Source organism: Scomber japonicus, chromosome 8, assembly GCF_027409825.1.
Source record: "Scomber japonicus isolate fScoJap1 chromosome 8, fScoJap1.pri, whole genome shotgun sequence".
NCBI lineage: Eukaryota > Metazoa > Chordata > Actinopteri > Scombriformes > Scombridae > Scomber > Scomber japonicus.
Window position 1 is genome coordinate 10,128,416 of NC_070585.1, and position 16,187 is coordinate 10,144,602.

Here is a 16,187-nt window from a genome sequence, read left to right on the forward strand (position 1 = left end):
ATTGCTTTACGGATCACTTCATATCATATGAACAGATTTAGATTTTAGTTTTACTGTACAGTAAGTGGCTGATTCACATTGACACACATGACACATTCAAAACATTCATTTAAACACATTTGACTTAAACTCTTCAGTTAATGTAAAATGTAATTACATTCTTCCTTTGGGTAACCAAAATATCTCTCATGTTTATGTTAAAAGTATGAAGAAAAAGAAAAAAACATGATATCATATAATTAAATCAGCAGGAGATGACTACTGTCACATTTTAATGATATAATATTGCTTAAATGAAGATAATGATATACTGTGTACAGTAAAGACAGCTTGACTCGTTTGACATAAATGTGGTGGAGGAGAAGCTGTCGCTGTCAATCACCATTGGCACTGATCTCTCTAACTTGCTTCATTGTAAACCAACACAACTGTGAAATGATGGGTACTCAAAGGGAGCTGCAGAGCAAAGTCAGCATAAAGAGCAATAGAGGTAGTGGAATATCTAAGTAGGGGCATTCACATTATATTTAAACTTAATATATCCCCCTTTAACATAGAGAGAATGTCTGAGCGGACACATAGGATCAAGTTTAAGGTATACTGTTATTGCTGTCAGGCAGAAGCCAGTAAAAAAATTCTTTATAAATCAATGCTATTAGTCACCCTTTGCCTCTGTCTGTGGGTTTTACAAACACTTAAAAAAGTATTAAAAGCAGCTTGTGACTAAACCTCTTTACTCCATTGGATCCACTGGATTTTTTTTCATTTCCTGAAAAGTAACAGTTTTGGACATACAAGATTTGTGCCCAACAGCAACGCTACGCAAAATTGGATGGTTGGTGTTTGTAAAGACAGCTTTCAAAATTGGCCCCTCCTCCGCGGCTTGGTGACACACACACACACACACACACACACACACACACACACACACACACACACACACACAAAGGGCAAAGGGCAAAGAGAGAAAGAGCGACAGTGTTCAAGCAAGCTAAAGAGTGGAGAAAGACAGTGAGCAGCGCTGGAGATAATAAAGCCGTAACTCAGATAAATAAAACGTTATTTTCTGATTGTTTCACGGTGGTGACGTTCTAAAGCACAGATAAACATGCCCACACCTCCACACAACCCTGCAGAAAGGTGCTGCTTTGTCGGATATTGTGTGAATGCAGAGTGTCATTCTGTCCGTCTGTATGTGGCTTCTCTGCTCTGTATGTATGTGTGTGTGTGTGTGTGTGTGTGTGTGTGTGTGTGTGTGTGTGTGTGTGTGTGTGTGTATCTCAGCCCCACCCTCGGTCAAGCAGACACACAGGCCTGCAGCTCTTTAATGACACAAAGACAGAGAGCAGAGCAGAGGAGAGAAAGAGACAGCTATGCTACAAGTCCCAACCTCACAACTGCATGCTGTGATCGCCTCAGCTATAAAAAATATATATAATATAACATAAATGCACCACTACGGATGTCTCATGGGTTACAAGTGATGATTATTTTTACTATATGAAATGTGTTATTGTTTTGTTGAGTCTATATGTCTTTTTTTTTTTTTTTAGAAAAATCCTTTAGAGTGTACTTTTAAATCTCCAACTCAATGAGTACAATCAATAAAGTGATTGGAGAGGGAAGATAATGGGTAATTTGGGACACTGGGGATTCTGAAAGAGAAAAAGAAAGCTTATAATGTTGCACAAAAGTTCTTAGTACAAGGACTATCTCTGAAGTTCATTTAAAGGGTTCATTTGTTTCAATTTTGGGTGTCTTAAGCTCTGATAGGCTTGTGATCGTGTGTTTTTGAAGGGCAGAAACAGAAAGAGGCGTTCTGTCTAAATTTATACAGAAGTAATGCTTTGCTAGAGAGAGCATAGAAAAAAAAAATCACTATTCTAAAATAAATATATATTAAACTGTTTTAATGTAATTTCTGACCCTTCAAGTCACATTGCACCACCCTTGAAGAACTTGTTTCATGACCTGGAAACTAATTCATGCTTATGAAATGCATCAAAAGGTGCCATAAATACACCGTCGTCAATAAGGACATTGCCCCATTTTAAAAAAACCTCTACAATAAAACTGACTTCATTTTGAAGTACAAGGCTTTTCCAGGTCAAAACGGACAAAGCAATCTCAAAGGGAAAGTGTCAGTGTTTCGAGAACTGCTTCACAACCGAATATTACTGTAGCTATATTACAAGCAATGACACACACACAACAGCACACGTTGTACACACTCTCACAAACAATACCCATGCACACTAGACTCCATGAATGCACACTCAATATCTCACAGGTGAAAGCTTTCATTCCCCTCTGCGGAAGCCTGAGGCAATGTGTTCACACCAGCAAACAGAGCATGATCTGCCTTTCTCTCAACCTCTCTGGCTATGTTCGAGCACGTGGAGCGTGTGTGTACACATACACGTGTTAGCGTATGTGTGTCTGTGTGTGTGCGCGCGTCGTGTCGTTGCGCCAACAAAAGCGCCAGGAACTGTAGAGAGAGAGGGAGGGATCAGGGGGAAACATGGGTAGAGAAAAGAGAACAAGGGAGGGCATAGGAAAACAGGAGAGAGGTAACAGGGGAGATCAGAGAGAATGGAGGAAATAACAAGCAGAAGGAAAGAAGAAGAGAAGGAAAGGGAGTTCAAGAGAGGACAGGAACACAGGAAACACTGTGAGGGTAGAGGAAGATAGGAGGCAAGGGATGGGGGGTAAGAAGGGCAGGAGGTGGTTTTAGCAAAGCAGGGTAAATAAAAAAAAAAAGGGGATCATTTGAGTTGAAAAAATGTGAAAGATCAGAAGAGAGCTGGAACAGATGAAATGCAGCCCTAACAGATAAGGAGTGGAGGGGATGGATCAGGAGAAGAGAGGAGGAGGAGGCCTCGGGATGGGAAGATGCAATCTTTGTACAAGACCGTACACTCGAGTGGACAAAGCTTCTGGTATGGCTGTGATATCTCAGTGCTTATGGAAAGACCTAAGCCTCTTTCTGGCAACTCCACAGTTTGTCTTGTAACCTTCCACAAAGAAAGCAGATAGTGGAAAAATTATCTCACAAAACACTAACAGTAAGTTCGGAGGTTTGCGCCTCGGTGGCATCTTTCAAATTACCGTTTTTTCCCCCCCTAATGAACCACAAGTGACATACAATGACATATAATATTGCCCTTAAACGCAGCATAACAGTAGGTGTATTTAGAGTCGGGTGTACGCACACATTTTCTACATGGAGACAGCGCTGTCAAAACTGTCTAGAAGTGTTTCCTCTATGCCACTGCAGATGATATTTTTACTGGCAGTTACTCTACAGTATATTTGTACAGCTTCACATCTTTCCACTCCTCTTTCTCAAAAAGCACCTCTGGTCTTGCCAACCTCTTGACTAGCAGTACTGAAGGTCTTGGAGAGTTTAAAGTGTTCGTTGTTCACCTGTTTGCTTGATCCACTTCCTGCTACATTTCTTTCTTTATTCTTTTTACATTGTTAATTTACTGGCAAATTACATTTCAGCAGTAATGGCCACTTACTTCCAGTTTGGCAAAGCTGTAGCTGTGAAACAATTATCAAAGAAACTAAACCTGGATGCCTCTATAATCATTAATTATCAGGCAATCCTCCAACTGTCAGCAGGAGCCTGTCCATTGGTAGATTACCTTCATAATGGTCAATCAGTTACAAGATGTCTTCTAATCAGGCTGTTGTGCAAATCACAGTACTCAAATAGCGGTGATTTATTGTCGGTTTGAGCACAACATTTCATGAAGTTGATGAAAACATAATTTAAAAAGCTTAAGAGGTGGGTAGCCCTGTTTGAGTTAGTTTGTATCCTGCCTGAAGGAAATACATTTTGCTGTATCTCTCAGGAAATGCTATGCTAATGATATTAAGCTGTATATATCAATGTCCACTGGAAACATGAGTCCTGTTTAAAGGAGCTGTTAGATATTTTGAGAAGTACACTTCTACATTTTCTTGCAGGGAATTATATTAGAAGATGTACCACACAGCCAGGAAGAGATTAGTTTGATTTTAAATTGGACCTGGTTCTGCCCAAATCCCCCGAATTTGCCTATGATCACCTCTAAAGCTAATTTATTAACATGTTAAATCACATTTGTTTCATCCGTACGCAAGCGCTCTGGCACTGTGTGTTCTTGTAGTCTAAGCTAGTTGCTTGGTAACCTTGCAGTGTTACAGCACATACATAACTTCCCATAAAACTTCAACATTTAAGTTTGTGTTCTGGATTACACAAAGTAGATACAACATGTTAATTAGTGAGCCATAGCAGTGTTTTAGAGTAGCTATATTATGTAGCTATAAAGAGCTAGGCTAGCTGTTCTCCCCAGTGTTTCCAGTGTTTATGCTAAGTTAAGGTAATAACCTCCAGACTCAGGCTCCTCACTGAACACACAAACATGACAGTGGTATGGAGATTACTTTTGGCAAGAAAGTGAATATGTACATTTTTTTAAATGTCAAGCTATTATTTAAGTCACTGGTTCACATTTTCACATATTCAGGTGTAGAAAAATACACAGTCTGCTTCTAGAGGAAATGATTATTATAACTGCTAAATGAAAACATTACAATAAAATGACTGCATCATTAAACTCACAATTAGAGGGCTATAATTAATATTATTATCATCGTTATATTTGATCTTGATCTTGATTTCCACTTGAAGATAATTTGAACAAGACACTGATAGCCTGTACTGTATAAGATTATTGGTGCCAACAACTGAGTGCCTTTATTCGTCATTTCCGATTCATCATGATTCCTAATTTCAGACATATTCTGTATAAGAAAACATTTATGACTGAGCCCAACTGCATTTCATTTTCTACCTACCAGTTGCATGAGTGAGACCCCAGACCTCCTGGCCATAAACATCAGTCTTGTTCCATACCAGCCTGTGCACCAGACCAGGTCCAGCAGGATACCAGCGCTGGTACAACCTTCCCTGGACCGATGCGCGGACATGAACCTTGGACAGACCGCCTAAGGGGGAGACGGGAGAGGATGGGGAGGGAGGCGTGAGGAGGATTCGCAGCAGGGAGAGGTAGCCTGCCGCACGGGTGCTCAGGTAGTTCAGCTTCACAAAGGCTCCTGGGATTGAAACCTCTTCCTGCACCGCCTAAGGAGAACAAGATGGAGAGCAGAGTGAGAATTACAGGTGATGGAAAGAGGATAAATGAGAAATGAGACAGAAATATAGAAAGGTGTTTTATCATTTTGTGGTATAAGTATAATGGACTAGTGTAATAATTGCTATTGGCAGGCACAGGAGGAAATTGCTCACACCTTAAATGTGCTTGACTATATGTACTGTATATAGAATTTTATTTGAATGTACATTTGCATTAAAATATATGTAATTCTACTCCATCACATACAGCTACACTTCTCCCTACTTTCACTGATTTATTTAGCAATAACTAATTTTTACATTCAGCTGAACCCACGCACATGACAGTAATTGTATCAATAATTAGATTGTATTGCACTTTATTACGCCGCAGACTAGCTGTCTGATCTTGACATTGCATTTTCTGACCCAAACAGCTAATCAGAATGTGCAGCTGTAGGAAAACAGAAGTTCTACGGATGAATAAATGTACTGTAATATGGAAAAGGAAAGGGCTGACTGAAGGACAGCAGTACAGTGCTTAGCTTCCATGCTGGTAGTCTACTCATGCCTGCTTCTCCACACTGGGGGCGTGCTGACCCCAATCTACTGCAGCTAATACACTGACTATGGATAAGTGCCTCTTACAACCCCACTTCAAAAAATTCAAACTATCCCAACAATATATGTGCACTTCATATTTGTTATTACCCGTTGAGGACATGTTGTAATACATTCATGTAATATTGTTATTGGTTTCAAAATGTCATTGTACAATGTAGAATGACAATAGAGATCTACAGTATTCTAAAAGATGTGAAAAAGAGTAAAAATTATATAATATATTGCATTACTCCCTATTTGAGTAATTTCTATTCTTACTTCTTACTTTTATTTCTACGTAATACAATAATATTGTAAAGTAAATATAGGTTTTCTTGAGTATGGTTTTTGTCAAGCCACCGCTGCCCACATGATAAGATGAATTAGCCATCTTACAATAATCATCAAGAACAAGGAAAAGAATAAATTTTTTACATTCATTACATTTATCATTTAATGAATGATATGAAGTCTGTACTGATATCTGTGCCATCGTGTGGTATATTAAAAATGTAGAGGACAGTACTCTGTAGCTAGATAAAAAAAGGCATCTATCTATCATTTATCTATTTAACCAGCTGCTGTGGCAAATGTCTTTATCAAATCTAATATTTCTTGTTGCTATACTTAGATGCCATGTTAGTCAGTGATTACCTGAAATCAAATGATCTCTAAGACGCCTGCAGAGAAATTTTCATTAAAAGTCCAAAGGCTTTGATTCTATTTATTAACAAAGATGAACATAGTAGGTCTCTCTAAGCTCACAGTGAACACTGTGAATTGTTCTTTCTATTTTTTTTTTTGCTTGTGGCCTGTTTGTCCTGATGTGTTATTTGTCATGAGGATAAACTGTTACATCATTTTTAAAGATCTGTTCCTCCCAAACACATTAGATTTTTTTTTAAATGAGCTTGAGCTTTGAAGTGTAGATGATGTGTTGTGGATATAAATATACTACAAAACATCATGTGACCGCAGCAAATATTAGATATGACATTTCCTTCAGTCTATCATGTGTCTGGGTAACAAGAAAATAACTTTTGGTTGTTTGCGCCAAGAAGTTTAGTTGAAACCGAAGTAAGGTCAGGGTGAGGTTTTGGTCACTGTCAAAAAAAAAAAAAAATCACTGCAGTGACACTGGAGGGTAAATATGTAATAACCAGCCTGACCTCCACGTCTGACTTTCAGCCACCTAATTTGTTTTTGTGGAGGGGAAGTATATGGACGGAGCATCGATTTGCATTTTGCTCATTTCTTTTTTAGCATGATGCAAATACGGAATGAGCTAAATTTGCAAGATCCTGCGACCAGATTGTGACTAACCAAACTAGTTTGTTGCTGAGCTGTGACAAATTGCTTCACTCTTCCACTGAGCGGTCTATTGTTACATTTCATGCAGGCTTTTTCAGTGGTTTTGTACCTGTAGCTCAGGTACAGCTGGACCCTTCTCTGCACACGCTCCCATGAATCTGGGAAGCGGGTAGGGCAGGACTAGTGGGTAAGGACTCAAAACACTCCTGATGTCACATTTAGGAGGCTGCCCTTCCTCCCTCGACATGGTCACCTGATCCAGAACCAGGAAGTTGTTGTTAGGCGTCCAGATGGTGCGTGTTTGTGGTAGGAAGGGTGGACGCTGGAACATCAGGGTCATAGACATCGCACCCAATGTCACCAGATCAAAACTAGAGTTAAAAGGAAGTAAAAGAGAATGAAACTGAAGAAAGAGTGGAGAAAAGATATGCAATTGTGTGTTTTGTGCAAGTGTTTCTGTACCTTCCATCCTGCCTGCTGATAGTGTAACCATACTCGGGATGTTGCGGGAAGGTGATGTTGACGCCGACCAGAGGAGAGCCATCCTGCAGCACAACGCTACCTCGAATCACTGCTACCCGACTGGCAAAATAAAGGAGAAGCAAACAAAAAAGGAAAAAAAGAAAAAGACACAGAGACACAAAGAGAGGGAGAGATGATAGTTTTACAATGATGGAGAACATAATCATTGTTTGAAGAGAGAGGCATATTATGAAGAGCTAGCCCGACGACCTTGCGCATGAAGAAAAAGCAACTGCATGTATTCTCCTCAGTACAATTCACTTCTTCAGCGCAGAGATTGCCAGGATACAAGGATCATAAATATAGCTTGACACAAAGTAAAACCTTTCAACACCCTGTCATATATTAAACACACAACCAAAACCTTCTGCATTGTGTTTATATTACAGTAAAAGTGGCACTTTCAGCAAATGTTGTTCTTTAAACTAGCACACATCACTGCTATTAAGACATATCCATCTTGATTTTGCAGGTAAAGTATGAAATACGCTGCTTAAATCTGGAATAATTGCTAAGCTGGTCAAATGGAGACAGATGTAGGAAGGCAAGCACACGTGTTGCACCCCCCCCCCCCCCACTCCCCTACACACACAGACACACACAGACACACACACACAGATTCACTGATGGAGCCTATCTGTTACACCAGAAGAGGGATAAATGAAGGATGGTGAGGTTTCTCCGGGTGGCTGCATTGCCCTGTTTGTTACTCCTGTCCTGAAAGCCGCCATCGATTTCCCCTCTGAAAAAACTGCAACATAATTAATTTATTTGTTTATTCTACAAGTGAACCATGAGGGAAAAATGCACTTTGCCATTATTCTGAGGCATCACTTCTTGTTTTCCAAACCGAACTTTCTAGGTCATCATAACGCGGGTAAGACATATTTCTTCTCTTAGATGGCAGTGAGAGGCCACTGAAAAATTTATGTTGACACCTTTATGACTGGTGCAACCGAACGACATATTATGCATTGATATGTAACAAACAAATACTCTGTAGTTGATACCGGAGGACAGTGTTCTGCTTGGTGACTGCTAATCTCCAGGGTAACACAGATCACTCAGATGTGTGCACAGGCATGTGAACACATGAAAAGCCTCATTCATATGCGGACACACACATACACACTCATTGAGGAGCAATGGACAATTTTATTGTATTTTTACACATGTATTTAATTCATTATCCACTACTCGTGTCTTTCAACACAGGGCAACTCAAGGACAAAGACACACAAAACAAATACATGCAGGACTTTGCATGCACACGCAGACCTAGACACACAAAGAGTAAACAAGCACATACCTGGTATCAAAGGGCACGTCTCCGGGGAGAGTGTGTGTGGCTGCCTTGCCAAGGAGGAAGCGTATGCGGCGGTAGAAGCTGTGAGTGTGTGTGCTGGCTGGTGAGGGGGGTGCAGTGGGGGGCATTGGGCTCTGCTGTAACAGGGCCAAGGGGTCGGCCGAGCCGTGACACAGCGGGTCAGAGCCACAGCTCAGCTGCTCGCAGCAGTCTGGGTCCACACAGTCCATCAGGCCATCTGAGATGGACCGGGAAAAAAAAAGATTACAAATTGTTACTTTAAATTAAATTAACTCTTCAAAAAATATACACACACATACATATAAAGTTTTATGTGAGGAGTTGGTTGTTTAGAGGGTGCTTGAATTTACACAGTTACTTTAGGCGAGACATTAACATCTTTATTATGCATAGTTAATAAAGGCTTTAATAGATTTAAGTGACTAAGGTGCTGAGAAGACATTTCTATTCTAAAGGCCAAGGTGCTGTATATATCTGCAGCAAAAAGACAGTAAGAAGATACCATAAAACCTCAGAGATGCCAATAAATCATTTTTTGCACTGCTGGCCACTGAGAAACTCTACAAGAGTGATCTAATCTGCAACAATGAACTGTACATGCATCATCATTATCACAAGTATCAATCAAATCAGATTCATTAGGGGCTATCAGTGCATGATTTTGCAATCTATTGCTATAAATTAGACCTCAATTGCCAGCATTATTTGAATGTGATCTGTAAAATTCCAGTGTAAACAACTGAGCTGCGGATACAAACCGAGGCGACAGTAAATAGGAGCCAGGCTGGCATTTGTGTTCCCTATTTCAAGCCTGTTTCTGAAAAGCCAGGAAACAGTGCTGACATTTAAATGCATCTGACCACAGAGCAGAGAGCTAAAGGCCAACAATATTCTATTGTAACCTCCTCCTACAAAGGTAACATCGTACAATGGTTGATTACCATAAGATTCACTGTGTCACCTTGAAAGCACACTACTAATTAAATTTGATTGTTTCGTTGTCATTAAAAGAATACTGAATGGGTTTGTGGTTTACTGGGCCTGCATGGATGTTAAGATACAAGGAAGCACAGCAAAAATTGTGAATACATGTAATATACTGTATTTAAGTATGTGCTGCACATGTCAGTGATTTCACTGCTTGCTATGTGGAATAAATGTTTTTTCCAGAGAAAGAACAATACATGCGCTTCCCTCTCCTATCCAGGCGGAATAATTGAACCTCTCTTCAAAGTTCCTCTTTATTCTCTGATTACTTGTGATAACATCTTTCCATCTCTGTCTATCTTCAGAGACAAAAGATTGCTGTGAGAGAGGGCTATGAGAGCCTACAGTACACTATATCTGCCAATTAAGGGAGATGGCTGAATTGTGCAGTAGAAAATTATGGTATTTGAAAGCTGTGGAAAGAGGTGGCGGGATAGAAAGATAAGAGAAGTGTAAGTGGGTTCCATAAGGCTTTGCTGGCAAGTCTCTCCCTATAAACATATATAAACATATAAACTGGAGGTTTTGATACCTATAGTGTCGAAATGTTTTACTTCATCAATATTCATGCAGAGCTATAATACCATATAATGCCACACAGTATATATAATACAGTATAATGTAATCCACTTCTTGCATATAATGCAATATATTATGTCTTTTTCAGTTTGACTGAACATCTCCCTTCCTCCACCCACGTATCACCTCCGCCTCTACTTAACCCACTCATACAGAGACCAAGAAAATGCAATATTAAATCAAATCAATGCGCAAGTATTAAAGGGGAAGTCCAACAATTCAGGATTACATTTACATAATGCTGTGGGTCTCTACTTGTATCTTTTAGTCTCATTATATTTGATATATAAATGAATTATGTGCACAGTGTGACAATCCTTTATTTGTTACACACCACAAATGTAAAACACATTAATAACAAAGACACAGAACATAATCCATTAATTCAATACAGAAACATAACCATCAGTGCCTACACTGTTGGCACACATGGCCACGGTCCTTTACTGTGTTCAGCCCCAATTTTATAGTCCACAGGACAATTTTTATTGCGAGGCTCTGAGGTTATAATCCACAGTTGGGAACGGTAATTCATGTTTTGAGCAGCCATCTCGGCTGACTTTCTGAAGTGTTCGCTCAGTCAGTAATGCTGCTTTGGTAAACAGCGTGTGGAGAAAAAAAGGGTAACGCTGCAGCTATCAGCACCATGCACCCACCCCGAAAAAAGGACTACAAAAAAAAAACTATGTATGTGTTTGAGGTTTCCTGCTGCTGGTTGTGCTGATTCAATCACAAAACCTGGAACCACAAAAAACAACAAAAACAACCAAAAAAATGACAAGGAAGCTTTTCCTCTGAACAAAAGCAACACTGCCTTGTTTGCGATGATGAATTACAGCACCGGCTTAACAAGCATGTCCATAATGGATATTTGATGGAGTTTCAAAGTGAATGGGCACAGTTGAAAGCCTCACAGTTTTGCATTATATTCTTAAAACTTGTTGTTATGCATTAAAGAACAGCTGTAGATTGGGACTGAAATGGCAACTGTTAAAATGTACTTTTCTTTTTTTTATCTATCTGAGGATAAAAGAACACAGCTACAAGGCTGAATGACACATACCTCTCACCTGACACTAAACACCTCACATCCAAAGAAGCAGCTATTCTGCATGGCTTGCTGTATTTAAAATTCGGAGTGCCTTTTATCCTAGCCGGTGGTATGCATATTAGACATTTAGCTGGGATAGGAAGAAAAACAGACATAGACACTGGCGCACATGAACACACTTACACACACCGGAATACATATTCAATATAATAATGACCAGCAGGACTCAACAGGAGTCTCAGCAGGACCGGGACAGCACAGAGGGATGAAAGGGGGGAACAATGAGGCAGATTTTTTTTGGCACAAGTAATGAAATGGAATGCAAGAAAGACAGAAATGAAAGAGGTAAGAAAAGAGGATAAAAAAGACAGAAAATGATAGATGATGTTAGAATGTCACCTCCGTCGTTGTCTGTTCCATCACTGCAGTCAGTTTCCATGACAACACTGCATCCAGGCCCACTCCATCCAGCCTGGCAGATGCAGCGCCAGCCGCTCTGCTCCAGGGTACAGCGCCCATGCCCACTGCACAGCCCTGGGCAGCCGTCTAAAAAGGTGTGGCCCACATGCCCACATGTATACATACACACACACACACACACAGTTTTGGCATTTGTTAGCACGTTGAGGAGGCACAGTACAAATTTAGATACTGAATAAAGATAAATTACCTTTCACCACAACGTCCAAATCATGAGTAACTGTGAAGGAAAAAGTGAGAGAAAGCAATTGTATATGTAAATTATCCCAGTGAGAGCTTCTTTTATCTTATTAATCATACTAATCAAAATATCTCGAGGAATAATTAAACACGTCCACATGCACACGTGTGCCCATTCAGATACTGCGCCAGCTCACCAATGTTACAGTGTTCTCCCTCCCAGCCGGGCTGGCAGATGCAGGTCCCGTCGTGGCACTGTCCGTGTTCTTCACAGCGAGGATGGCACGCTCTTTGGTCGCACGCAGCGCCAATCCAACCCTCCTCACACTGGCACTGGCCTTCTGAGCAAACTCCATGGCTGCCACATGGCACCGGGCACAGCTCTGCCGAACAGGTGGGTGGGGACATGCGAGAGAGAGAAAAAAAAACACACAAAAAAACGTGTAAGTGTGAGAATAGGAGTGAATGAGAGGGAGCCGAACAGATGGAGAAATTGAGCATTGGAAGAAAAAGGAAAAGGTAAAAGAGGAACAGGGGACATGAAAGTGAGGGGGAAAAAATTGGGGGTGAGCCATTGGATATAGGTGAGAGAGAGAAAAAAAACAAGCGATAGAGGAGGATAACCTCAGAGACTAAAAAGTCTACTTTCTCACAATACACAATCTCCCACCTCTAATAGCTGAGCTCCCTGAAGGAGAAGAGTGAATAGACTCATAATAACAGCCAAATGATTCGTATTTGCACCGCATATTTAAACTACAGGGACTCCAATTCAGCTCTATTATTCTTTTCTGACATTTTGATCAGATTTGGTGGGTATGTTAATACCATTGCTCTCCCCTTTCTTTCTCTCTGTCTCTCCATCTTTGTCTCTGTCAGCATTCTCTTTTTGCCTCTTTTTTTCCCTCCCTCTCTTCTGCTACATCCCTTTAAAATTCTTCCCTTCTCTTTTCGTCTATTTCCTTTTTTTTCTCCCTGCGTCTCTTCACCATCTTACATCTCTCTCTCTCTCTCTCTCTCTCCCTCTCTCTTTCTCTCTCTGCAGAAGCAAAGCCTCATCCATCAGTAAAGAGAGCAAAGTGCTGGAGGCACACAAAGACTACTTATCCAGCTGCAGTAAAAAGTTATTTCAATTTAAATATACATAGCATGGAGAGGGAGGAAAAAGTGGATTAAAGTTGGAGAGTTTTTCAACTCTCTATTAGAATTACATTAGCTTAGCTATGCTTCAACAAGACCAGGATGTAGAATTGCTGGGTCCTTTTGATTAAAAGCCCGGCAGGTAGAAGGGAAGCTGCTCATATCTCAGATATTCAGCTATGGTCTATCATTATCATGGGCTATATCAATATAATAAGGCATGCATACACCTGAGAGCCGCTGCTAATGCCAATTGCCTGCAAATCATTGGTGTGCGTGGTAAAGCGGATCCTTCCCAACACCAGCATTAAGTTAGTGTGGTGGAAACAGCGACAAGTCAGTCCTATTATAGCTTTTCCTCACTGTCAGCTAACACTGCAAGGACAAGGACACTTTTCACACTGCGTTCTGCAGAGTACTGCATTCTATATTTTAGCCACCACAGTTTTGCTACAGTGACTATCTTGCTACTTTTTCCCCACAATCAGTGTAGAACCATTGTCTATTTAAGCGTTTAATTCAGTGTAAAGAAGAGCAAAGAAAGTTGAAGACATAAGAAATCTTTTACAGCTATATTTAAAACCCACATATTAACTAATATGTTGCAAACACGGCTACAGTATGCAATAAACATCACCAAGCTTTTAAATGCCAGGCTGAATGTTCCTCAGAGTAGCAGCCTCTGAAAGGCCTCGCAGCAAACTGAGAATAGAGGTCTTTTTTCTTTTTTTTTTCTCGCCTGCATTTTTTTTCTCACTTGGCTGAAGGGAATACGGGTGTGTGTGTATGCTCGTGTGTGCGCGTGAGTTTATGTGTGTTACATTATAAGTGCATGGTAAAGTGAGTGCTGGTGCAAAGGGGGCTCGAGAGTGCTGCCGTCAGAAAGTCATGAGGGGAAATCTCATTTACGACCAGCATGAAGAGAGTGCAAAAACCCACACGTGCATACACACACACAGAAACACACGTGCACGTGCCTATGCGCAAACACACAAACACGCACGCACACATCCATTTCACTCAGTGGCTTCAATCCATATTTCTCTCTCATGTCTATCAAATCCCCAGAAAATAGTATCTGGCAAGACCATGCATGCTACAAGAACACTGGCAAACTAGTGATGTGCGGCTGAAGTTTTCAGTGTTTTTTCCGTGTGTGAACAGTAATCCTCAGGTCTTACCAGTGTAGCAGTCTGGTCCCGTCCAGTTGGGCTGGCAGGCGCAGGTGTCTGACTCAGGGAGATAGGTGCCATGTCCTGAACACTGCTCCTGACAGGCTGGCAGCGGGTCATCACAGCTCACTCCTGCCCAGCCTGCCGAGCACACGCATTCCCCGCGCACGCACACTCCGTGCCCGCCACACTGAGGGTCTACGCAGTCCACTGCAGAGACGGGGGGCGAGAGGACAAACAGAAAAGCAAGAATGAGTCAGAGGTGACAAGAGGTAGTGAAAGGGTGGGAGGGGGGGAGAGAAGGAGGAGGGCCGGGCGCCTGTCTCATTATAATCATCGAGTATGAAAGCAGTGTTCTTTGCATCCCATCCAGGAGTTAACCACCCCAGCTACAAACCCTGTATCTGTTCCACAACATTACACTTCATAGGACACTTAGAACTCGGGCTTTGATAAGGGGTGAAATGGGTTGGTTTGTGTGTGTGTGTGTGTGTGTGTGTGTGTGTGTGTGTGTGTGTGTGTCATGGTGGTCTGTGCTACGCTGTGTAGTAACTGTTAGTGTGTGTAATTACAGCTCTGAGCGCCGAGCCAGAGCTCAGCACAGTTCGGCTCAGCTCGGCTCAGCTCAGCTCCACCGCTCAAGGTCAAACGCATGATTCAGTCTCTGCAGACCTGGATGCTGTAGGCAACAGCGCAGTAGTCTTTAGGACAGCTGTGCCATCAGGTTATGATCAAGTGTAACAATCATAATTGTTTTAAACATCATGGCTTTGTTTGCTTTCACTAATTTATTGGGCAGTTTTACAGCGGAGAGCTGCAAGGTTTCCTGTACAGTAATTTACAAGGCCTTAGATATCATAGCTGGTTTTCACTCCCTTTATGTACAGCTTTATGTCTTCCCTAGACACACTATAGATTGAAATATTCATAATAAGTTGCAAAAAAACAAAAAATTGCATCCTTCAATATGTGAGTGGTACTGTGCATGTTATATGTTTGTCCAAATCCTTTTCATGGATTTTTGTTGATTTTATGCTACATGCTCTGGGTGATGTAAACAGAACAGTATAATTTTGCTGTGTAGTCAGCAGGGGAGTTGTAGGCTACCCAGCCAATTTTTATTAATTCATATTTAGCCAACTTTTTTTCCTTTTTTTTTTTTTTTTTTTTTTACATTTTAAGCAAACCATGAACCTCATGCTTCATTTGCTAGTAGCCATTTCTGTCTGCAACCATGAATGCACAACATTTAATAGGGTTCATTTTCATACTGAAGAAAAAGGAAAAAAAGATTATTACTATTATTAAGGAGGACAAACACCATTTTTACATGACATCGGTATTATGGTATTACATGCATGTATTAGTAGTGGTAAGGTTATAGACAACTTGTTCCATCACATGAAAAAATGACGTTTAGCAGTAAGTATAGGATTTCTGTGTGGTTTAATTTGTAATTTAGGGCTGTATAAATAAAAGTGACATTTGACAAAAAAATCTCTAGAGCTGACAGGTCAGGCTAATCATTTTCTGTCAGTTTGCACCATGAGGGACCCCTGTCAAATAACACACAGTCATTTGATCCATTGTTAATATAAAGTTATTGATTAGCTCACCTTCATTAAAAACATAGCAAAGTCTATGTGTGAAGCTATTTATGGTGTGCAGTTGTGACATTGTGATGTGTGTATTTCTGCTTTGGAAAGC

At 40.7% G+C, this 16,187-nt stretch overlaps 1 protein-coding gene across 1 annotated transcript in view; it reads right to left on the reverse strand.

Moving 5' to 3' along the window:
• The window catches only part of tenm1 (teneurin transmembrane protein 1), a 148,058-nt gene that overhangs the window by 48,847 nt on the left and 83,024 nt on the right, over nucleotides 1-16,187 (reverse strand). Inside the window, exons 10-16 of the mRNA XM_053323537.1 lie at nucleotides 14,490-14,690; nucleotides 12,366-12,551; nucleotides 11,908-12,054; nucleotides 8,874-9,108; nucleotides 7,505-7,624; nucleotides 7,152-7,413; nucleotides 4,852-5,137 (exon numbers count right to left, since the gene is read on the reverse strand). Of these exons, the coding sequence (XP_053179512.1) occupies nucleotides 4,852-5,137; nucleotides 7,152-7,413; nucleotides 7,505-7,624; nucleotides 8,874-9,108; nucleotides 11,908-12,054; nucleotides 12,366-12,551; nucleotides 14,490-14,690 (1,437 nt within the window). The remainder of the gene's footprint in view (nucleotides 1-4,851; nucleotides 5,138-7,151; nucleotides 7,414-7,504; nucleotides 7,625-8,873; nucleotides 9,109-11,907; nucleotides 12,055-12,365; nucleotides 12,552-14,489; nucleotides 14,691-16,187) is intronic.